Raw genomic sequence first — 24,560 nt, forward strand, 5'->3', positions numbered from 1 at the left:
TCCTGGAGGGCCTCGATGATGGAGAAAATGGAGAGCGGAGTCAAAAGCGCCTTGATAACTCTCCAAAAAAACACAAAGAGACCTGGGTTTACAATTTGAACCATGTTGAGTGTGTGAGTGTGTGCTGGACTCGTGTCCTGGCAGGGGATTACGTAAGACCACAATCACGTTTGGTGGCTGACGGCTCTTCTCAGGGCGGGTGTGGTCATCTGACCCTGTGACCTCTGGGATCATCTTTTCTCTCCGTACACAGTCACATATTTTTCAGTATTCAGGTTATGATGCCATCTATTTGATTTGTGTTTTAGTGTGGCCTGTGTCTAGCTTGGCTCCCACCAGGCGCGTGGCTGCCGCCCAGGCTCACTCCAGGTTCAGAGATCAGAGTTGGCCGCGTGGCTGTTTTTCGCGCTATAATACAGGAAAGCGGTGGCGAAGATGTCAAAACAGTGAGAGAAACCACGTTCTGGTGCGAGGGTGCCACCATGCTGTCTGAGGACATCTCAGTGTGTGATACATGTCAGACAGTAACACTGCAGAAGCTCATTCCTCAGATGTATCACCTGTGCTAGAAGCTTGGGACAGAAACAGATAAGTCTCCTAAGGATTCGAAGATAGGAGAATCATTTTTCAGCTAGCGGTGAGCGAGTCTTTGTATTTTATAAAACTTGAAAAATGGATAAGATGTTTCTTAAAATGTATTTTTTAAAAATAATTAATAATTAATTAAATCGCAGAGGATCGGGGGAAAGATTTTTTTTCCTTTTTTCCTTTTTTTCAACTGTACCTTCAAAGCTCTCAGCTCCAGATGCTTTGCCTCCTTGTTCCAGTCAAAGAACATCTTTTCCAGGAAAACCCTATAACGTTGGCTATGTTTGTGAATGCAGACGTCCACAACAAAAACTTTGGGTGTCCATGTGAGACATAGTGAGCAAACAAGTGTGCATAGTGTGGCGAGACCCCCATGACACATCTATTTCAACATTTACCCTTCTTTTCTCTTTTTTTTCTCTTTTTTTCTCTCAATCTTTTTTCACTTACAGTAATTAAATGTGTAATAAATAATGCTTAATAGTTCAAATTATGGAGAAAATAGATGAGGTAATGAAATCCTAATTTCAAAGTTATATCAATTAAGGCAGAACGGGTGTCAACCTTGTTTCACTTTAAAACTTTCCCTCTGTCTTTTCTGAACTCATTCTAGCCTTACATATGTCTTGAAATGAATTAAAGGAGCTAGGTTACTATGGTAACCACAAGGTCACAGTACACCGCTCCAACGCCTCTGTTTCACTTCCAGCTGTGGGCTTTTTGTTACAGGTTGCACCTGCTTTGTCTTCCTCTCCTTGTGTTTTCTGTCAATAAGGGCAAAATTGCAAAAGACATAATACACTAATACCACTGTATGTGACTCCAAGGCTTGTCCAGACGTTGCTGTAGATTACCTGTAGTAGCCAGAGAACAGAGACAATCATAAAGCCTGTTATTTGCACAAGCAATATCTTTGAAAATTCCAAAATGTACAGTCATTTAAAAAGGCTTAGTTGTGTTGCTTTCATGACAAAGACTGTTGCAGCCAGCGGGAAATCTGTAAGTTATCATGTCGACATAGTCAGACAAGGTCAGTGTGGAATTTATAAATATAAATCCACAGAGCAACTCTGTCTGTGATGATACTTTATTAAGGAACCTTCTGAACATAATTTGGTATTTTGAAGCTAGATTTTATTAACTCCCACGTTTGTTTAATTCAGAACCAAGTGATGCTCAAGTCTATTTATCAGACTTAGACTTTTTGTTTAGTCAGCTTTTTTCAAAATATAATGGTGTAATGATTTACACCAAAAAAAAACTAAAGGAAATCCACAATAAATCAGAAGAATCAATGCTCTGTGGGGCTCCACTTACCAATTGGTCCAAATGTACTACATCACCTGTGCGTCACCATGCTGGCAAACACCCATTTGTAAAAAGGAGTGTACGCAAATTACTATAAGTTGTAAAAAAAAAACTATTGTACAGCTCGGCCTCCTCATTTGCCTTTCTTTGTCACCGTACATTGTGTAATAGTGTGCACAGTTCACCCAGTGTCATATAACCAACCGTCAGAGGCGCTGTGAATATTTAAATTGCAACAAAGCACCGCTCCTCCCCTGTAAGTCGTAAATTGTGTTTATTATGGCTACAACAACAATGAAAAAGAGGTTGTTAGATTGTTCTCCAATTCTTGATGCCACAAGGCTCTAATGCAGGTGCATTACAGTTGTTGCAATATGCATTTAATATTTAGAAGTTTGGACATTTTTAATTATAACATTACTAATAAAAAACCCGCAAATCAAAAATTTCAGGAGCAGTGACTGAGCAAGATGACCTGCGATACCAGATGGACACTATTGGCTTTTCCTCGACACTTTACATTCATTATGAGTAGTTATTTATTGAACTAAATCCGCACTTGAGAAGAATTTGAGACCAAGTAGTCAAAGGGGTTGAAATGCTTGGCCCAAAAGCTAATCGTTTATAAAAATCCCATTCTTTCTTGGATCTCACTTGTTCTGTAAATGCAGTTATATATACAAAGGTATGTATAAACCCCCCTGAGCCTGGGTATTTGTGCCTGCAGGCTACCGGAAGGTCGCGTTTGTGGCGCAGTACAGTGAGCATTTCTAATAAAGCGACAAGAACAGCAAGGTTCAACCGCTGCCGACGTCTGCAAGATCCGCGGTCCTGCTTCGGCAGAGGCCCGCAGGAATGGATTATAAGTAAAAAAAGCAAAAGTGAACTTTTTAATTGGATGGATCCTAGTGGACCAGTTGTCCTCCCACGGCGCTCACAGACAGGAGATGGTGATGGATGCGCTGTGGCAGGTGGCTCCAGGTTTTTGATGACTACGCTTCAAATTCCAGGAGCTTGCCTGTGTATTACATAAACGTCTCCTCAGCATCTGGTTGCCCCCCCCCATTACTCACTGCACCTGCCGTCTCATTCCATGTCTCCACACCTTGGCCCGCTTTATATTTTACAGTGACGTAAACAACGGGAAACAAGGCCACAAATGAAAGAACAAATGAGAAAGTGTCAGAACTATCATACCTTTATTTTGAAAAGCCTCCTCTCCGGTCTGGCGAGGTCTGTGAGGTCGGCCTCAGGTGTTTCATCCTCCCATTAACAACAAACATGACTTGCTGAAATCTAGGATTACACAAGCAAGGCATGATGACAAAGCATGAGTGAGCAGGCAAAGCCCTTTGTTTCCAAATCGCACTTTGCCTTAAATTTTCAGTTTATTCTTGCGTACAAGAAAATGTTAGTGTAGCACTTTTTTTGTTCTCTATGTTTCTGTTCTGTTTCAACTTTACCTCCAACTAAGAGATAGTTGAATAGAACAGCTCACATTTCCTCACAGTATTAACTCTCAGTAAGGTAAGACCTGCAATTGCCGTGTAGTTTATATCTCATGGCGTGACCTTTGACCTGAGAAAGCCGGTAGATACACAGAGCTGGCAGGAGACGAGGTGATCTGAAACCGGTGGACCGCAGGGGGGCTTGCTGGCCGGTTCACCCTGTCCCCCGTTAACTGAGCTGATTGAGAGTAATGGAGGCAATAAAAAAACATTAATAGTTTTTAGTTTTACCATCTGGAAAGGGGGGGGGGGTACGTTGAAACAAACAATAATTAATACTAGCTAACGTTCTTTAAATACCAGCTGGCTGAAATATTTTGTGACTGAGTCTAATTTTTTTCATTAGCTATTAGAACTAGATCGGCTGGTGCAACAAGTCTCAGTGGAGCTGCTGCATATTTTCTGGTATTGTGTAGATGCTTTGAACCTTTGTTGTATGTGCAAAGGTTTGAGTGCTTTGGATGCTCTCCTTTTTTGCTATCTTGTCTTTTGTATTATTAGATATTTTGCTGTATATATTACACAATATTTATTCAAACCAGTTTTCTAATGGTTACCATTGAATCATCAACACTTAATACACACATATAATTTCATCAGCTCTACCTGAAAGGCTTTGGTAATATTTTTAAAACGGAGTGAGCTGAGGGAGGGGGACGTGATATCTGGTCCTATTTCTAGCCACGTTAGGCAGCTCTTGCCAAACGCCATCCTTTCTATTCTTACATGGCACTCTACATGTAGGCCGCCCATACAAGCCTCCCCTGCAGGACAGCTGCATGGGGACGCCTTTTCCCGACACTGTCCACGTCCTCCTCACCTCTGACTGCAGACAGGAAGCCGTCACAGCGTAGGCATTTCGGCTCAGCTTCCTGTGTGAAAGGCACGATACCATATGGGGACAAAGCAGATATAGAGGAACTTGGGTTATCAAGTACCGACCGAGCTTCTGTTCCTTAAACGGCTAAGTGAAAAATGTCAACAGTTGTTTTAAGGGGAAGAAACAGTTGGACACTGAGTGATTCTTTCAGTATTGTTTTACAGAATGTTGAGAAAGAGTTTGAGTTCAATAAAAAAGCAAAACTGACATGTATCCACCTTGTTTGAAAGTCTCAAAATAATATACTGTAAAAATGTGCACAGTAGAGTCCAAGCTAAACAAATGAAGTGGATGTCCTTCAAAGTTGAAGGATTATGACACTTGCACAGGCAAGACCGACTGCTTTGTCACCTCACCTTTCAACAAAGAGGTAAGCACAAACAGGCTTAAGGTCGTATATTCAAACCATAAGCAAAGCAGGACCCAGCCGTATTTGTTCACACCGCTCACTCGACAATAGCTACTTCTAATGTTGTAACACGCACTGGGGTCCCTGTCTGAAGATTCTGCAGCAATCTGTAATCGGAGCGATGCGTTCGATAGGTGCCATGGCGCCCGTGTGACCTCTGACACGTTCCTCCTCCCTCTGTAGGCGTCTGTTCGTTTCCGTGTCTCCCACGTCCACTTAGCCGCCGGTGTCACGACGGGGTGAGTCAGTGGGTTCACAAGGGCCGACCAAGGCCCGTCCTGGGTGGAAAGTTTTAGGGAGAGCGAGAAGAACGGGCCTCCCCCTCCCCTCTGGGGTTCCTGGGGCTAACGCGATCACCCCCCCCTCCATTTGTGCCCTGGTCATAAAGAATGCGCCCATTAAACCACTTTCCCACCACTAAGAGGATTACTGAAGTAATGCTCCAGAATCAAGGTATGCTCTGGTACATCTAGAAATTGAAAGGAATCATTTGGTATAAAGATGCCAGTAGCAGGAGACAAGACATTCTTTGCACTGATCTTGACGTTGACGATGGCTGTCATTTGCAGCACTTCTGGGTTTAACTGAAATACCTTTGCCATGAAGGTATAAAAACGAAATATGAGGAAGTGGCCTTTTCAGTGAACACATCCTCATGGGAGCAGACACGATGCAGAAATTGGCTTCATGGTTGAACTCCAGCGACGGTTGAGGGCCCTGGGAGTTTTCCCACTGTGTTAGGAGGTCGCGCTTAGCTCGGAAGTGTTTACATTGTGACCCCCCCCCCGCCCTGTCACAGGCCTCATGTCCGCTCGGGATCAGCCCTGACCCCCCCCCCAACACGACGAGGTTTCCAAAAAAATAACTGACTTCCTCTCTGGCGACGTGTTTTCCTTTCAGTCTGATGGACACCGGCGTTCTTTTGTGTCGCCAGCGTCAAATGGCGGCCGCGTTCACACACCCAGCGGCCTCTCATCACAGGAGGACCCACACATACGCTCGGACATGTGCATTAAGACGGAATGCAAGCTGAAGTATCGGTCATTTTGGTGCTCCACAGACTTCGACAAGGTTGGTGAACTCTCCTCTGACCCTGATTTCCAGGAACAAACGTACATCACTTCTTTCCCGGCTGCTTGTGAGGATCCAAGAGGCTGCTCCGACTCCTGCAGCGCCTCTATTCTACCGTATCCCGTACTCTTCTCTGTTAGTGGTGGATAAACCTTCTAACCCTTCAACCATTTGACCCCCCTTTATTGTCCACACCTAAGACCAGCAGGGAAAAACCCAGTGACCTTTATTTTCCTAATAAAGCATAGCCGATCACAAGAAATCCTCCTTGGACCAAAAAAAGGGTCTTCCATCTATATAGTAATAAAGATCCTCCTCAGAGGTTGACTGTTCTGAGAACCCACGCAGTAGGGATGGGGTGAGTGGGTTTGAGGAGCAAGAAAATCCCCAGTCTAAAGTCAGTGGAAATGAAAACATAATAAGTGTAGGCTGTGGGGGCGAGGGGGCAGGTGGGGAGCGGTCGTGTTAGCGATCCGGACATGAGGGGAGCTTGGTGGGAGACGGGCCCAGCTACGTGCAGTGCCCCCCGGGTGGTCTTCGTTCGACCACGGGGGGAAAGTGGGCTTACGCAAGACATGGGCGGCTGCCGGGGAGGCGATTAGCTCCGGGGGTGATCGGGTGCAACAATTGTAGGTCGAGGTCACACCCAGAAAACACTGGTGGCTCCTATATGAAGACGACCGGTGAATACTGCATGTATTCCCAATCCTAACAGCTACATGATAAACAGGTTACTCATCAAGTTCAACCAGCTGGGGTTTGACACAAGTAAATATTGATCACAGAGCAGAGAGAACCCCCAGACAAAGCAGAGGCCTCGTCTTACAGCATCTCCTTCCTGTTTCTTCAGAAACCTGTGGTTTCTTTTTCGACAATGTAACAGAACGTTTTCCTTTTTGTGACAAGCTCGGTTATGATCCGCCTACAGCTACAGTACATCCACTGTAGGCTTCATGTTCTTTCTGGATAGGTGTGTACTGGTAAATTTTTACTGGCTGTACTTTGACGAGGCAGCCTTGACACACACTTTCACACGCCCTTGTGAAATTGCTCGGTGTCATTGTTGTGGCCCTGCAAATAGATCAGGTATGCATCAGAGTTTTTTTACTATCCAGAAGTGCTAATAGATGTTCATTCAAACACGTCATAGTCGTTAATAAGTACATTTTGCTCTATGTGCGTGTGCCGGTGGGGTGCCGGTGTTTAGACCGGGTCCTGTCCAGCACCGCTTGCCCCAGCTCCACTTGCCTGATCCCTCTTAGACCTACTGGGTCAAGGCAAAGCCTCAAACAAAGGCTCATACACACAAACGCCGGGCAGCAGAATATGCAGTGTGTGTTGCAGGGCCGAGATTATGAGGAACAGGGAATGAAGAAGAATAATCCTTTCACTTGTGCATGCACCCCGTGAGAATCATTCACTTCTTGGAGAACGAGTGGACACTGGGGGCTTTGCATGGACACGCTACTCTATTTGGGCTCTGCTGCAACTGAATGTTTATGCATCTTTAATAAGGAAAGTGAAGGAAACAACACAAGATATGCACGGATTTGTTTACATTCTAATGTTGCCTCATCAGAGAAAGGAAGTTTATTGAATCATTACCATGATCAGGAAATACAGATTTAAACGTAAGGCATGAAGATAAGGAAGGTAGTTAATACTTTAATTCCCCAACACACACACATCTGACCTGATGAGCAAAGCCAACTGTGTGAACGCCGTCACCTGACTGCGCTGGTGCGTAATCTCCTTCAGATGGGGAGGTCTTGCTTTGAAGCCGTGCCCTACACTCTGAGCCCTACACACATGCCCGGCCCGTGTGATGAGTGCGGTTCTTTGAGGTTTAGCTGGGCAGGTGGATGCCTCCTTCTGTTTTTTTTTTTCTATAAACAAATGAAACCAACCAGAAACGAGTCTGATTCATATTTAACGCAGATATTATAAGGGGAACATTCTCTTCCTCTGGTGCAGGTTTGACCACCACCTAAACACTTATATTCCCGACAGTCCACCTGATGTTAACCTGCTGCGGGAGGATTCCTGTGGTCAGCTCCGCTCTGGGTCAACGTTGTTTGTACACAGAACGTCACGCGTCACGCAGCGCCCACAGGCCACGCCCACTCCGCTTCTCTCCTCTGGTGCTGGCTGATGCAACGTTGATTTATAAAAGGGAGAGCCTCACCCCTCCTCCATCAGAGCAGGGTTTTCTTATCGAGCGCTCCACATCTCTGGGAATTTGCTTTCGCTAGTTATTATTTGTAGGTGTTTATTTTTTGTCTGTTTGAGTCGATTAGTTTGTTCTGACAACATCAATTCTTAATATTTATTACTTGAACTGTTTTATCTAGAGATCTGCATCCCATCCTATCCTCTCTGGGGGACACGCCGATCCATTAATATTTATTCTGTGCCGATTGAATAGAAGTACAGTCAAGGGTTTTGTGAAGAAGAAATCACCCGCGTTTTTGCTGTTTCTAATTTCACCGAGAGGATTTAACACGCTTCCTTGCACCTCTTCAGAAGGTAAGACCGCCGGCTTGTTTCATCATTTACTGTCTCGGGCCATATAACCGGATGTAGGCAGGCAGAGTGTTTGTTTTACGTTTTAATATTCAAATTTCTGGTTAATTCTAAGATATTTAACGTTTTTAAAGGTTAGATATGTGATATAAAGATCTGTTTGTACTTTATTGATTGAACTAAAACCAGAAGCCGGCTTTGAAATAGGTTCATACATCAGTATCGAGACTATTTCCTGTCACATCAAATGTGTGACTGTGATCTGAAAACCCAGAAATGTTCCATCGTAGGAGCCAGAGGCGTCGTTTCGAACCAGGTCAGCCCCGGTTCGAGTAAATAAAAGATGAAGCAGTGTCACTGTGATGCAGCAGTTTGGGCCGATGAACAAACTCGAGAGATAAAAGTCCAAATGGATGAATGAATAAATGGATGAATGTTTAACTGGGTGGGTAATCTGTACGCGTATTTAATCCAAACCGAGTCAGGGTGAGTCAGAATCGCTGCGCAAAACCGAGGGCCATGCCCATACACGGACAACACGTGCCATTGTTTCCATCGGAGCCGGCCATGGAAATAATGGATCTTGGGTTACGCCTTTTCAGCTCTATGTGGATCTACAAGTGCGCACGATTCAGTCAAGACAAAGTCTTTATAATAGGGTTTTTATAAGAGATGCCAAGTCAAACACGGGGGGCTGTCAAAACTGCGAGAGCTCCAATTAATAAATAGTGGAATCGTCCACCGGGACAGGTAAACTATATAAAGATATGAAAATGACGTGTCACCTCCATAATGATTTAGTGGACATCTCATCTATTTGTTTAATCTCACTAAAATGAAAGGAAATGCGTAAGCTTTGTTTTTTTTTTCCTCTCATCATCTTGAGGAAGGATGATGTCGTTTAGTAGAGGACGGCGCTCTGGTATTTTTCCACTGCCGGTGCAGTGGAAAAGTACCCCCCCCCCCCCCTTCCCCTTATTCTACGCCTTCCGTCTCTAGTGTCACGTGACGCTGCGGCGGCGTCACTGATTATTGTTATTATTATTGGGCAACGTGAACGCGCATAAATAAATACGACGGCGAGGGGACACGGCGCAAAGTGAAGGTGTGTGAAAATTGTTGTTAAAGATTGTCGCGTTTTGTTTTTTTGTTCGCAGCATGACCACTGAAATGAGTGAAATGATTGACACCAAGAAGGTCCCGCTGGACAGGTCAGTCCGACTGCAAAGCAGGAGGTCAATTAAGATGCTGTTTTTTTGAAGCCAGATGTTCCATCCCTTTATCTGTTTGATCATCATCTCTTTTCATTTTTTAGCTTTGAGGATCCAGAGAGCCAGATGTTCCTCCATGAGCAGAACCTGGGCAAGAAGAAGTATGAGGCAGAATATGTAAGCGCTTCAGTCATCTCAGGCCTTTGGGTGATGCATCGTTCTTCAGAGATCCCTCAATGCTCATCCTTTTTACTCTCCTCCCAGCACCAGGGCAGCGCCTCATTCGGCATGTCCGTCTTCAACCTGGGGAACGCCATCATGGGCAGCGGCATCCTGGGTCTGTCCTACGCCATGGCCAACACTGGCATCGCATTGTTTGTGTAAGTTTCTGTTCTGCCGTAGCGATCATTTGCGACATCCGTCAGAAATAGTTGAGAAGTATGTACAAGAAACAGGGCGAGGTTCTAATTAGAGGCAAACCACCGCCTGACGCAGGCATGCACGCTTCTGTTTAATGCTGCATAGTGGATGGCAGCGATCGTAGGCAGGTGCGATGTTGTCTGCTGCATCAAGGTCTGGGGTCATGTTGTCCTGTAGCCCTTCAGGGTGAGATTTCCTGCCAGTGTTGTGTGGGTGTGCGTGTTTTCTGTGACGCTCGACCCTGAGCTGCAGATTACACAAGGGTCGAAAGTTTAGAGCTGGCTCCTCGCCACTGATGTTTAAGTACGGACTGTCATGTTTACTGTAGATAACACTGTTCGTATTTCGGGGGGGTTGTAGACCTGCCTCTGTCTCAGAGTCTCCATCGAGGCCAAAGACTTGACTACTACGCAGGCAGCTGATCCCTAAGCAGATTACTGTCGCTGACATTGAACCTGACGCACTCCGCAGCCAAGAAAGTGCTTTTCTATATGAAAAAGTACCTGATTTAAAAAAAAAAATCTGCATGGAGTGGGTGCTGCTGTAAAGAACATCCGTTTACAAATGCAGGGAGTGGCGGGTGAAGCAGCTTAGACGAGCTAATCCTGTTCCAACTGAGCGAGGGTTACGTCAATGAGGAGCTCGTGTACGCTCACGGCAGATAATGAATGAAGGTGAACAAATCCACGGGAAGCAGATCGCAAAAGCGTCCCAACACCGACGTAGCGGGCAGAGCTGAGACAGAACTTAAACCCACTGACTCGCCATGAAAGGTCATCTGAATCAGAGACCCATGAACCAAATCGCCCTGAGATTAATTTCACCTGTACTATTAATACCAACGGATGGACACACACACACACACACACACACACACACACACACACACACACACACACACACACACACACACACACACACACACACACACTCTGCTGCTGCTGGCTGTGCAGCGTCCCAGGAGGATCCTGTACAGAAAAACTCGATGCTGCGTTCAAGGTCTTTGGTCTCAGAAGGCCATCACGGTTCAGATCCACACCACAGGTCTGAATTAACAGAAGACCTCTGTTCTCTGTTTGCAGGATGCTCCTTGTGGCAGTCGCCATCTTCTCCTTGTATTCTGTCCACTTGCTGCTGAAGACGGCCAATGAAGGAGGTGAGTTCCTGGGCTGAGGTGTGCGATCTGCATGCAGCCAATGGAGTTTTGTTGTGTTCTAAGTTGTAATTCTCTTTTCAAGGTGCGCGTGTGTACGAGCAGCTCGGCTACAAGGCCTTTGGGATTCCTGGCAAACTTGCCGCTTCCTGCTCCATCACGATGCAGAACATCGGAGGTCAGCAAAGAAAGATTATTTTTAACCATTATGTAACCATCAGCTTCCTCTTTTTTCTATATTTATCCACCACCAGTTTAGTTCCACAAAGCTTTGAAGCATTTTTGAGGGAGGAGAAACAAATCTTGACGTTTAGGATCAGGCTTGTGTTTTGGAATGTAGAGTAACCATCCAGTATAAACTTGAGTCATCCCACAAGCATGTGTAACATTTTTTTTTCTCATGGAACACATTGACCCCTAACAATTTATTACACATCACCATTTAAACAGCCAAGTTTCCTACATGGTCAAGTCTTTGCTTCCTTTTGAAGACCAGGCACTAACCAGCAGTTTTTTAATTATTCTTACAGCCATGTCAACCTACCTCTACATCATCAAATATGAATTACCCACCGTCATCAAAGCATTTCTGGGATCCAGCGATGAGTAAGTGACCTGATAAAATCTTGTAATTGTATTGCGATGTAGCAGAATATAAATAAATAAAGTGAATAAATACATACCAAAATAAAGAAAGAAGCATGAACAGCTGGTAGAGACGCCTAGGGTGAAGTGGCACATCAAGCAAAATGGCTGCTTGTTGTTTGTCAAGTGCAGCGTGTCGGAGAAGGTGAAACGGCGGCTTTGTCCTTCTGCTGGATTAGATCAGATGGGGGGGGGGGTAGTAGGCAGGTCTGTGGAGGGACAAGCAGTCCTCAGCCTCCACACGTCCCCTTCAAAGATCCCTTTATAGCAGCCAGTGCCGCATCGAGACGAGAGCGCAGGGGATGAGCTCACCACGACCTCTGTCCCGAGTTTTAAAAAATTGATGGGGACGGGCTCCTCGGCGCTGCTTTGTTGAGTCTATTTCTGTGAGAGGCACAGTCCTGGGTGGTGCAGAAGCTGCAGCTCAAACACATTAAAGCAACGTTTCTGCATAGATGAGCTTGTTTTGTGTTGGAACACAATTTGATAAACGCTATCGTGTATGTTTCAGTGAATGGTACACTAACGGAGACTACCTGATGCTGCTTGTGACCCTCGCCATCATCCTGCCCCTCTCACTGCTCAAGAACTTGGGTAAGCTGAGCGTTCGCTCAGGATTCCGTGGTCTCTCATAGAAACGGAGAAGCAGTAGCTCATGTGTCGTTCCCTCGTCCCGCAGGTTACCTTGGTTACACAAGCGGCCTGTCCCTGCTCTGCATGGTGTTCTTCGTGATTGTGGTGAGTGTCAGCGCCCTGCTTCCTCGTCTTCCTTTCCTTCCAGGAAACGCCTGGAATGAAGAAACAGAATATCTGCCGGATCCTGAATGTTGTTGTCTTTTCCTCCAGGTGATCATCAAGAAGTTCCAGATCACGTGCAATATGTTAGTGGAGGCAAACATAACCAAGGCCTCGGACCAGTGCACGCCACAATACTTTGTCTTCAACTCGCAGGTGAAGCTTTGCAACGCGCGAACACATGGACGTTTGATATTTGTGGCAAATCCAACAGAAGCTCATGTTGTTTTTCTTTTGGCTCAGACGGTCTACGCCGTTCCCATCCTGACCTTCGCCTTCGTGTGCCACCCGGCCATCCTGCCCATGTATGAGGAGCTCAAAGAGTGAGTGTTTGTTCTTCTTCATCAATTTTACCCCGTTTGCCCCAAACCACGTGATCTGGGTGTGTAAATGCAACGCTCCCTCTTCTCAACGCAGCCGGTCCCGCAAGAAGATGCAGAACGTTGCCAACGTGTCCTTCCTGTCCATGTTCATCATGTACCTGCTGGCCGCCCTCTTCGGATACCTCACCTTTAACTGTGAGTGTGACATGTGTTTATTGGCACCCCTCTCCCATGCACACATGCCAGGCTGATCGTACAGTAGAGGCGCTGGGTTACAAGCGGTCAGCGCCTTGGGTTTTAGAGGGGAGGGAAGAAGCAGGACAGGACTCAAGGCCGGGGGGGAACGCCCACCCGCCCAACTTCGCTCTGTGCCAACACGGCTGTGTTCCTGTTTGCCGTGGCAGGAACACCTGGGTGAATATACACACACTTTCCTGGAATGTTACACTGGTTATACAACAGTGAGCAAAAAAAACAGTCAGCCATGGTAACAGAGCTGGGAGTGAGTCAGAGTGACTAATCACTAGGTGTGTTTAATGGTTTGATGTCCTGCCAGAACATTGGCATAAACGATCCAAGCGTCGGAGACGTTGTTCCACTAATCCCCTTCCCCTTCCTCTCCCCCACAGCTGGAGTGGAGTCTGAGCTGCTGCACACCTACTCCAAGGTCTACCGCCAGCTCGACGTGGTCCTGCTGATCGTCCGCCTAGCCGTGCTGACCGCCGTCACGCTCACCATCCCTGTGGTGCTCTTCCCCGTGAGTGAAGCCCCCCCCACAAGCTGGCCTCGGGTCTCAGGACAACCGCATGAGATGTAACCTCTTCTCCATCTGTCTTATTACAGATCCGCACATCCGTCAACCACCTCTTCTGCGCCTCCAAGGAGTTCAGCTGGCTCCGCCACACCATCATCACTGTGAGCCTGCTGGGCTGCACCAACATGCTGGTCATCTTCACCCCCAACATCAAGGACATCTTTGGCATCATCGGTGAGCTTTCAAGACTTCCAGCACGGCCTTAAGGAGCAACCAGTTAATAATATTATATAAATAATTCCTAAATGTCCACTTTCTGTCCACAGGAGCCTCTGCTGCTGCTATGCTCATCTTCATCCTGCCTTCAGCTTTCTACATCAAACTGGTCAAGAAGGAGTCCATGAAGTCTATTCAGAAGATTGGGGTGAGGCTTTAACACCTGCTTAGATCTTAGACTTTTAAAGAAAATATCAAAATCACAAAAGCACATTCACATTTTGTAATCCCTTGTCTTTGCTTGCTTCAACCCCCAGGCCACTCTCTTCCTAATTCTGGGCTTCGTGGTCATGATCGGCAGCACGTTGCTCATCATCCTGGACTGGATCCACAATTCCCAGAGCGGACCGGCGCTCGTCGGCCACCCGGCAGTCAACGCCACGACCACGCCGGCTCACGGGCACTAGAGCGCTGCCTCAGGCAACTGTGACTGAGCGGAAGATCCGGACACCTGTTGTATGAGAAGATGAAAACGCGAGGACTCACGCCGGGGGCCGAGCAACGGACCATGCCATTCCCAGAGAATGTATCCGAACACTGTACAGTACGCTTTTATAGGCCACAAGATGGCATTTTACTTGCTTCTTCTCCTTTTTTATTGTAAATAGTTTTTGCTTATTTTTACTTTGTTTGTGGGGTTTTTTGTAGTCATGGTACAGCTGAAAACAAATATTTGAAGGTGCCTCAGAGCAGAGATGAGCTAGTCTTTAGGGATCAGAACGCAGCTTACACTCAGGTACGGTTTCAGTGTTTTGAGTGTGGCTGCTACCTCAGCGCCGAGCGACAACAAACCCTCCTGAGCAAAGCGTGCAAATCTCTGACCGACGAGAGGCTCGAGACTTGAAAAACTTCTCCTCAAGGAAGATTAAGTTCCTTCCAGATTTTTTTTAACGTACCCAAAAATGTATTTTAAGTGTGTTTTTGAATCAAAAAGCACTTACTGTTCAGCACACTTGTCGGTTTTCACAGACTACGCGGCTCATTCAATACTCGCACCAAGGTTTTTTTTTTGTAAATTGCTTCTTGTCGTCTGCTTTTCTTGTGACATCTAAAAGTGTAAGTCAAACAGATCCTGCGTTTTCAACACTGGGAGCTGCAGAGAATCTCTTACCAAAACTGTATTTACTCTTGATAACCTGCTGAAGATGTTGGCACAGCATCCACACTACTGCTTGATGACCCCCGCCTTGCTACAAACACGGGGCGTTTTTCTAACCGGAAGAATACTATGAATTTGACCACATGCGGTGGTTGTACTACCTGGAAAACTTGCAAAGACTACATGTATTCGTTGCCGTGAACAACCAAGTGTCATCAGAGAGCTTCTCTCACAGTACACAAAGTGTTTGGATGTGCGACTGCACAGAGCCAGAGCTCGATGGTGGGGGACTCGTTCCCCCACGGAGCCATGACACTGTCATCTTCAGACGCGCTGTGCTTCCAACACTATCCTAACTCATCACACACTGATATTGTCTATTTATGGAAGACCGTGAGTTGATGTAATGTTATCACTTTTACTATATTTATATTATAGTCTATGTGTACATATGTGTATATATATATATGTTGAGTTCACTGTACATATGTTCTGGTTTGATTTCCTTTTTTTTTAACAGTACAGCAGTGGATCGAGAGAGCAAATTAAAACCACAGAGTTGGTGAGTTTGCTCTGAGATCACTGCTCATCTCCTTTAGTACTGACTGAATTATTGTCCCACTGCTGATTCTGTAGAAGCGGTTTTACACGTCGAGGTTGCTGCGTGGCAGCAGTTTTGCTTTCTCCCCCTCCCCCCTACGAACTGTTACTTTCACCTGTCATGGTTAGAGTACATCAGGCAACTCTTAACCTCAGGAGCAAAGAGGGCTTTGCCCACCAGTGTTACCCACTTGTTTCAATGAAACACTATGTAAATGTTGTAATTAATGTCCAATTAAAACGAGATAACCTAAAGTGTTGGATCTGGGTATTCTTTGAAACATATGATGTCTGAACTGAGTATTTTAGAAGACAAATGATTTGTTTTCCTTTTTTAACAATATATACAATATTTACAATATTTACTGCGTTTGGCACAAGTCTTTGACTTTGTCAAAATTAATAAACTCAACTAACACCACCAGGAGGCAACCGCCAAACATTTCACAATAAGTAAGTTTTTCCTCTTGTAATGTATATAAAAAAGTTATTATCTGTATAGCATTGCTACAGTACACAGAACTGATTGTGAGTAAAAACCTTTTTAGATTTTTGCCATAATTTATAAATGCAAACTGTTTCAACAGTCACTCCCCATCTCTGACAAGTGAAGATAGACAGACTGAACGTGGCCTGTTTGAAACGTTTCAAGGACAAACCATTTGTTCCCTAGACACTGCTGCCCCCTCGCGGTGACCAGATGCATCAACACAGCTGGAGCAAATACACCAACTAACCACGCACCCAGGTTGGTTGTTATTTCCCAGAGCACTGCCTGATTTATTCACTGTCAACTTGTTTTTTGGCAAAATAGCTGGACATAACCTTGAAGAATTACTTTTCGCTCCAGCTCTATATATACACAAGCTGTTAAAAACAAACTAGCTTTTGCTACCTACACAAAAGGCATCCGACAAACACAAAGCACTTCAGGAAGCAGCTATTTATTTTAACTACTCTCTGGATGCTTTATACACAATTCATGTTCACACGTTAACATTTATTACACATTCAAGCAGGCGATGAGGTTTTATTTCATCTGATCTGCGCCTCACATTTCACACTCACTGCTGATTGGCCGTCCCACACTGGGTCTCCTCAACCAATCAGGGCCCTGAATACAATTTGACTTGTCAGATCCTAGCCCATCACTGGGGCCCACAGAGAATAATAAAGGCAATGCACAGTTTTTTTTCTTTAAACTAGGCGTTCATCTGAAATATAATATTTAAAAAACATTGACAATACTTAATTATTAAGCTATGCAATCAGGACGCCATCGAAGAGAAAAGTCGTGGTACAAGCCGATACTCTGGGAGAGACTCCACTGTGTGCCGACGTTTCATTCACTGAGCATTACATCTTGAATATCGACCATTCAACACTACCCTGCGCTCTTTACAGTAGTCACATGAGCTATGCAAAATAAAGGGCTCTTGCATTACAATTTCTGATTGTGTCATTCGTTTTCTAACAAAATATGAAAATCTATAGAAAAAAAATTATTCAATAAAAAGGTAGAGATATCAAAAAAAAACAAAAATGTCAGCTCTCCATCGTTTTTCATGTGGGGAGGCTGGAGTCCAGCGAGAGGAAATTGCACTTGAGCAGCTGAATGGGTCTATGAGGGTATGGCCCCCCCGCCCACAGCGGGGCGCGGGTTCATTTCTTGCGGGCATGTTTGTATTTGTCCACGTAGGCCTTCACCAGGTTGGCCACCTTGCTTGAGTTCACCTCACCACTTTTGCTGTGACATACCTAAGCGGATGGGTCAGACAATCGATTAGGTTAATGGCCCATGAAGTACATAAAACATTACATCATGGATCTGTGAAAACTGTTTTGGCTGGCTCTACAAGGTTTTACCTTCTCTACTGCTTTGCGCACAATTTCCTTGTACTCCTCCTTGGTGATTTCCTTCTTTTGGTAAAAAGGTTTGATGGCTGTTTTCACTTCATTTATAGCTTTCTCTTGGATCTGTTGTTTCTACAGCAGATAAAGATATTTCATTTTTGGAAAAAAAATCCAACTCCAACAAGGTTTGAGTGACAGATAGGCAAGAATGTGGCAAATCACCTTTTCTTTTTTGGAGCTGTCAGCCTGAGCCTTGTTGTGGCCAGGTTGAGTTGTAGAGGATGGAAGCGCCTGACATGGTGCTGGCTGGCCCTGGGTCACTGCAGCAATGCCAGCTTTGGTAAGAGTGGGAAGGCCGGGTTTCCCATAGCTCACAATGTTCGTTCCCATCTAGGAGAAGAATAAGGTTCATTAGAAACTGTTTCAGGCTTATTATTGTTTGATTGGGTTGGTATTTCAACATGCTTGTTTACTGTACCTGAGTGGTGTGGCCTTCAGCCTGACCTGCTACTGTCTGGCTGCCTTGCTGCATGGGTGGAGGTGGTGGGGGAGGGGGCGGCAGACCCTGAGCACCGACAGCAGGTATCTGAAACAGTGGCACAGCCGAGTGAAGGTGCACAGGAACCTGAGGAGGCATGGCGTATGGGGCTGCCGGCTGCAAAGTGACTGGCAGGGCTCCTCGAGGGCCCTGCATGGGGTAGTGATGGGGAAGAACGTTTAGCTGAGGGGGGTGAGGGGGGATCACGCTCACGACAGGAACCGGAGCATTTCCTGGGACTGCCTGGGGCTGAGGCTCGCTTTTAGGGGGATCTGGAGAGGAGAGAAAGAAACCATGAAATTAACTTAAACTGTATCTAAATACAAACAAAAAAATCATCATCATTCTCTCCAAAAACAAAAGACAAAAAGAGGGACTTGTGATGACAGTCAGTTATGTAGGCTAGACAGGACTAACCTCCTGCTGCTGGCTGCTGTTCCTCCTCCTGTCGGTTCCAGCCTCCTGGGCCTCCTCTCTCCCTCTTGGAATAGTAGTCTTGAACATCGGCAGGCAGCGTCCTCCTGACGGCCCAGCTAGACGCAGAGGACCACCCAGACCGGTCGAGCATAGAGTCGCCCTGCTCCGACTCTTTCCTCCGCCCCCCACCTCGGTTTTCATTAAAGCGGCTGTAAGAGTCATTCCCTGAATTGTTGCTTGTACCTGAGAAGTTGTTTCTGGCCTGCCAGCGGTTGTCCGATGTTTCCTCCTGCTGGTTGTAGAAGCTACGGGTACCCCCGCCCCGCCCTGCCCCCCTGCCACGGCCGCCCTGACCCCTTGGCTCTGCCAAGCTCCCACCACTGTTGCGATGACCTTCCCAGCGTGAGCTGCCACTGAGGCTAACGTCTTTGTTCCTGCCCTCAGATTCTCCAGAAGTCTTTTCTGTGACCCAGTCTGGATTCTCCGACCAGCCCTGGCGGTCAGGGGAATTATCAGTAGGCTCACCATTTTCAAAGCGGCCAGCGCCTCCATGATACCTTCGTCCCTCGCCACCAAACCCACTACCCTGGCCAGACCTCCATCCACCCCGACGCTCCTTCCGCTGAGGAGAATGCTCTCTGGAAGAACGCTGTTCAGGGCTGGGTCCTCTTCTGTAGGACCTTGTTCTGGAACGAGACCTTGACCGGGAGCGGGACCTCGATCTGGAGTGACTTCTGGATCGCCATCTCCTCCTTTCACGACTACGGTCCCGCCTGGAATGCTCTCTATCATTGTCCCGGGCCCTGCCTCGCTCTCTGCTGCGAGGCCGTGAAGAGCGGCTCGATGGTGGGCTGCTGTCATGCTCTCTGGACCGTGAATTGGAGCGTCTGGATGAATCTCGCTTTGAGTCCCTCTTAGGGGACCAAGTGGAGGAAGGGGAGTGGAAGCGAGACCTCCGCTGCCTGCCATTCTTCCTTTCTTGGCTCTTTTCTCTCTCCTCTTGAGCGCTGCTACTCTCATCCTTGGCAAGCAGCTGTTCAGAGGGAGGGGGTCCTGTGGCAACTGCATCACCACAGTCATTTAGTGGCTCCGAAATAGGACTCCTACCATGCTCGCTTGTGGGTGAACTACAATCCATGGGGATAACTTCATTATCGTCCTTAGATAGATCATTATCCTTTGTTACTTCCCCTGCTGAAGATTCCTGTAAACCAAGTGCTTTTACATGGGTGCCCTCAGAACTCTTTGTGTCTGGGTCAGCTACATTTTCTTCTACCTTTCCAGCAGAGGGAGAACTGGGTTGTGCCAAGTTCTCAGACAATTTAGCCTTCATTTCCCCATAAGAATACTCATAATTTACCTCCTCTAACTCCATGCAAATGTTAGCATCCTGCTCAGTTTGATCATTACAGTGTGGAGACATTGGGTTCTCTGTAAGAGCACTCTGAGAGTCAGAGGGTACTGGTGAGTTTCGTTCAGAGTCCTTGCCGCTAGAAGAAACAGGGCTGGCTGGGTCTTGCTCCTCTCCTTTGCTCTGGTTGCCTCCAGACCACGGACCAGGACTGTTAGCAGCTGCAAGACCAGGAAGTTCATGTCTTTCATCCGTTTTGTCTTCTTCTGCATGCTCATTAGATTGTTCCTGGGTGTCACTGACGTTGTCCTGTGCCACATTATTATTCAGACTGTCTGCGCCATCTTGCTCATCAACAAAGTCGTCTTGATCTGCATTGAGGCTCTCTTCATCATCAGTCTGTTGCTGATCACTGCTTATATTCTGTGCAGTTGTTATTTCTTCCTCCTCATCATCATCACCTCCGCCACCCTCTTCCTCACTTGCCGACGAGCTATTGACAACTTCAGGAGAGCTTTTTCTCCTCACTGTAGCTTTCCGCTTACCACTGGCTTTTCGGTTTGTTACTTGCTTGCCTTTCCTTCTGGCTGGCATCTTAGAAGTCCTGCCCAATTTGGCAGACGAGTCACAATCTGATGAATTCGACTGAGGCGGCGAAGAGGCATCAGACAAAGGGGTCTCCTCCTGGGTTTTACTATTTCGCCCAGATCGCCTGGTTGGGAGAGACTCGGCCTCTTTGGGAGGAACTTTGGAGGTTGAGGCTCGGCCACCTCGCTTCTCCCCTCCTTTGGGGCATGTGATAGCGCAGACAACACCCTGAAAGACTGTGGGGAGAACCTTTAGTTGTGGTTCTGCTCATTAGTTACCAAAATGCTGCTCATTTTTTCAGATACAACAGAGTGTGTATGGCTAGCGTTACAAGCTACAAGGGCATGTGAAAGATGGAATACAGTTGGATCAAAGGTTTGGCTTAGAAAACAAGTTAGTGCACTAGAGCAGTGATCCCCAACCCCCAGGCCACGGACCGGTACGTGAGTCAATTGGCACAGGACCGCGAAAGAAGAAAAATAACTCACATTATGTCTGTTTTATTTGTGTAATTCTGAACGGTTTTATTTGGGAAAATTACTGGAATCTCTTGGTTAAATCTGTCTAAGACTTGGTCTTGACACATGTCTCGGTCACGTGTCTTACAACTGCTACCTTCGTTAAGGGGCTGCTCTGGTCGGTAACACGTAACACATTACTGCTAAAAAAAAAAAAAAACCATGCTAGCAAACAAGTGTTTGCACAGCGTAAAAGATCCAGGGAGACAGAAGAACAGCCTACAAATACAAATAAAAGAGAAAGCGGCATGTAACACACAATATCAGGAGTCCTACTTGAAACATGGGCCACACCGATTGCTCTTAGTTACAGCAGATATTTGAAGCAGGGAAAAACGAGTTAGCTGACTTGGTCGATGCCTTGGCAATGTTTTGTCGTCTGTACATGATCTAAACAGTCTTTACAGTTTTACAAGCCGTAATCGGACGGAGTTTGATCGTTACTCGTGTTGTAGATGTGGAAGTAGCTAAAAGCAAATAAGGACCAAATAAGTTTCCTCTAATTGCTACAATCTTTTGTCAATAAAATATAAAATTTTATTAAACACCAGTCCGTTAAAATATTGTGACATTTAACCAGTCCATGGCATAAAAAAGGTTGGGGACCGCTGCAGTAGAGGGTTTTAATGCTACAGCTTTAGCAGGCACATATCTTTATTTAATGCCTAATTAACCTTTTAATGATTTAATTTTGTTTAACATCTGGTAATGGAAACAAATAATTAAGACTGTAGGAACAGTGACTTGAATCCTAATTGGAATCTATACCACAGATTAGGATAGGATAAGCATGCCTATAACTACAATAAACAAATACAGTCATAGACATGTAAGTGTGGAAACCATAAATTGGACTAGACTCTAGTCACTAGAATATAGTAACATTAATGCCTGCCTTCATCATAGAGTTAACACAATCATGAGGATCATCGACTCACCAAAATGGTCAGGGCCGAACAGTATGCTGGAGGTGAAGGGAGATGAAAGGTGTCCAAATGAAAATGAGCTGTGGTTCCAAGTTGTAGGATTGCGATGCTGCCTGTAAAAACATCATCATGGCGAGAACACTATTAAGAGTTCGCCTGAATTCTGAGTAGCAGACCTTGCACCTAATCTAATCATAATGTGTGAGAAAAAGACTAAGCGTCTGTAAGTTCTATTCAGGATTAAATAAAGTGATGTCAGTAGTCAGCTATAAATGTATAATAGTACACGCTTTGTAGGCATAGAGCTCACACATTTAGTAGTCAGTTGGGGCTTTGTTACCTTAAGATGCCATCAGCAGGGGCAGCAAGAAAGCGCCACGGACATTCTTGTATCTGGGCTTTACATTCTTTGAGAGCAGTATCTGATGTTATGTCCTCTGTCACCCAAACACTGCAGGACGACAACGAACAACGATTGTTTTTAAAGTTTCAAAGCAAAAACATTATCTATTCCTGACAGGGTCACAAAGCAAGAATTTGGTATACTGTAATTCATAAAAACACAACTTACCCATCCTGCGTCGGGGCTGTTATTGAGACACAGGAAGACGGTGACCACACACAGCACTCGATTCCTCTCATCTGTTGAAAAACATAGCAAATACCATAAAACTGATTTAAACCAATTAAACAAATGACACTTGACACTTTTGGGTAAAAATTTGCTCTGCTCTGAATATTCATGGTTCATAAGTAGGTTTGTAGATGGCCTAGTTTGTATGAAACAACAAAAGCTTTTCATGATCACAAATAAACACACTCACCTTCTTTCTGGTTAGTGATGATGGATCCTCCTCATTACCTAAAAACAGATATTTACAGGCTGTTAGATAATGCTACAAAATTTGAGATATTATATAAAAGAATGTTTTCGAACGTACATTTCCTCACAAGTCCTTTTGATTTGGTATCTGGCGTCATCTCAGCTTTTTGGCGTCTTATTCTTTTTGCAGGCTTCTTTCTAAAGACAGAACACCTGAACATCTTAGAGATGCCAAGAAAATACTAAAATCTATTTTCAATTCTATCATGTCCTTTGGTGGCAAACTAGGTTGAGAACAATCTTTTAGAACCTGACACTTACTTGAGACAGACTTTTTCAGGTTTCTTACGGCAACAACTCTCACTTTCAGGTTTTGTTGGTCGCCTCTTTACAGGAACCTAAAAACAATGACACAAGTTAGTGTTAGCAGACAGAACCTACTAAATAATGAGAATTTTTGACATTTAACTGACGTTAAATAATGTCAGTTTTTGTAAACCACCAACCTGCACACAACTTAGATCCCCATCCCATCTGTAAACATTAGTGAAGGGTCTTCTGTCCACTGGGCATGAAGGCGCCACCTGCAACTTCAGTGAACAGAACAAACATTGTTAACATTCCTATAAAACACCAAGAACGCACTGCTTCCAATAAAAACTTTGACAGAACAGAAATGTTTTCATAAATCGTGCGAAAATTTGCAGTTTCTTAGTTTGTCGATTCGTTCCAATAAACAGTAATAAAACCTACACCCAACTTAAACAGTAATCAAACCTACACCCAACTTAAAATCAATTTTACTTTGGTAAAAACACATCACAACTGTCAGGCTTGGCTCAACCATAAATAGTTATTGATTAGTTTACAATGATCTGATCACCTCTGCCCATGTGAGGAGGCATCCGAGACAGAAGACGTGGCAGCAGCTGTCGGGCATGGCAAGCTCGCTTCCAGCCAGGACACACAGACAGATGGGACACCTTTCTGCCTCCTCAGGGTCCATGCCGTCAGGTGGTGCCTGGCCACCTAAATAGACATAGACACGGGATTGTTTACAGACCAGATTCTCACTGTTCACTAAGATAAGGAAGGGGAAAAAACAGAAAGAGTCTAAGGACGCATCGATGTATGCCATGGAAACATATCACTTGACATTTCATTCATGGAGTATTTATCGGAATCTTAAGCACATGATCACAACACTATGAAAAATATGGGGCTTAAATATTGTGTGTTGTGAAGTCTCACCACTTCCAGCTCCAGTCATGTCCAGTCTCAAGCTGTGTGTTCTCCACTACAACACAGTAAATGAATTGGCACACATGAAATGTTGATACAAAATACAGAAGCATAGCAAATATTTCGGCAATCAGTCCAAGTATATTACCAAAAACAAAAACCAAGTATATTTGGGCATCCACTTTTTTTAAGTCACAGAAAAATGCAACCCCCAATCAACAGAGTGTTACACGTATGCTGTGTCTTTCAGCTTCTTTCCCAAGCTCAAACCACTTGAATTTAACCTTAGTGTCTTTTGCATACTGCTATCACGTGCATTCCCTCAATCAACACACACAAAAGAAACACTGCAGATACAGACCAATCGGTAGAACAGAATCACTCTACGCCAAAAACAAATAAGTCAGGTCCAATATGCAATATGCATATTGTTAGTGTGTGATGATGTAGGGCAGGGTGGTTCTGCACATCCATTCCAAACAAAATTCAACATTTGGGTCCGAGTTGGGCTCATGGATTGGAAGGATGGCACGTTCGCCCTGATCTGATCTTAACCCATTATTTGGGATGAGTATGGCCCTTTAGTGAGAGGAAAAGCATAGCAGCTTATGTAGTAACTCCCAGAAGACTGTCAGAAAAGCCACTTGTGAAGCTGGCTGAGAATGCAAAGTAAGTGCAAAAAAGTAGATTTTAAATTATTAGCTTTTTAAAATGCTCTTTATCTGACTATATGACGTGTG

The 24,560-nt window shown here is 45.2% G+C and overlaps 2 protein-coding genes across 5 annotated transcripts in view; one reads left to right on the forward strand and one right to left on the reverse strand.

Annotated features, from left to right (window-relative positions):
* The first annotated feature begins 7,944 nt into the window (after positions 1–7,944).
* On the forward strand, positions 7,945–15,818 carry slc38a2 (solute carrier family 38 member 2). 3 transcript variants are annotated; one of them, XM_041072136.2, is made up of 16 exons: positions 7,946–8,290; positions 9,445–9,522; positions 9,603–9,675; positions 9,763–9,878; positions 11,001–11,074; positions 11,157–11,249; positions 11,602–11,677; positions 12,228–12,310; positions 12,396–12,454; positions 12,563–12,667; positions 12,755–12,834; positions 12,929–13,029; positions 13,464–13,591; positions 13,678–13,822; positions 13,915–14,012; positions 14,122–15,818. In XM_041072136.2, exons 2-16 carry the CDS (start codon positions 9,446–9,448, stop codon positions 14,269–14,271), a joined length of 1,458 nt encoding a protein of 485 aa, XP_040928070.1. In that variant the 5' UTR covers positions 7,946–8,290; position 9,445; the 3' UTR covers positions 14,272–15,818. The 3 variants fall into 3 exon arrangements, with proteins under 3 accessions (XP_040928069.1, XP_040928070.1, XP_029016284.1); XM_041072135.2 differs by having other exon boundaries at positions 7,945–8,290; positions 12,396–12,667; XM_029160451.2 differs by having other exon boundaries at positions 9,445–9,498; positions 12,396–12,667.
* Positions 15,819–16,491: 673 nt separating this feature from the next.
* Positions 16,492–24,560, reverse strand: part of scaf11 (SR-related CTD-associated factor 11) — a 9,175-nt gene continuing 1,106 nt past the window's right edge. Inside the window, exons 2-15 of one of the 2 annotated variants that reach the window (XM_029160356.3) lie at positions 23,830–23,875; positions 23,462–23,607; positions 23,085–23,162; positions 22,900–22,976; positions 22,697–22,776; positions 22,580–22,617; positions 22,327–22,397; positions 22,096–22,206; positions 21,768–21,868; positions 18,373–20,547; positions 17,896–18,227; positions 17,640–17,807; positions 17,430–17,549; positions 16,492–17,321 (exon numbers count right to left, since the gene is read on the reverse strand). In XM_029160356.3, the coding sequence (XP_029016189.1) occupies positions 17,226–17,321; positions 17,430–17,549; positions 17,640–17,807; positions 17,896–18,227; positions 18,373–20,547; positions 21,768–21,868; positions 22,096–22,206; positions 22,327–22,397; positions 22,580–22,617; positions 22,697–22,776; positions 22,900–22,976; positions 23,085–23,162; positions 23,462–23,607; positions 23,830–23,848 (3,612 nt within the window). In that variant the 5' untranslated portion in view covers positions 23,849–23,875 and the 3' untranslated portion in view covers positions 16,492–17,225. Of the gene's footprint in view, positions 17,322–17,429; positions 17,550–17,639; positions 17,808–17,895; positions 18,228–18,372; positions 20,548–21,767; positions 21,869–22,095; positions 22,207–22,326; positions 22,398–22,579; positions 22,618–22,696; positions 22,777–22,899; positions 22,977–23,084; positions 23,169–23,461; positions 23,608–23,829; positions 23,876–24,560 lie in introns of both variants that reach the window. The other variant, XM_029160355.3, reaches the window with a different exon arrangement.

The sequence above is a fragment of the Betta splendens genome, chromosome 9 (genome assembly GCF_900634795.4).
Source record: "Betta splendens chromosome 9, fBetSpl5.4, whole genome shotgun sequence".
NCBI lineage: Eukaryota > Metazoa > Chordata > Actinopteri > Anabantiformes > Osphronemidae > Betta > Betta splendens.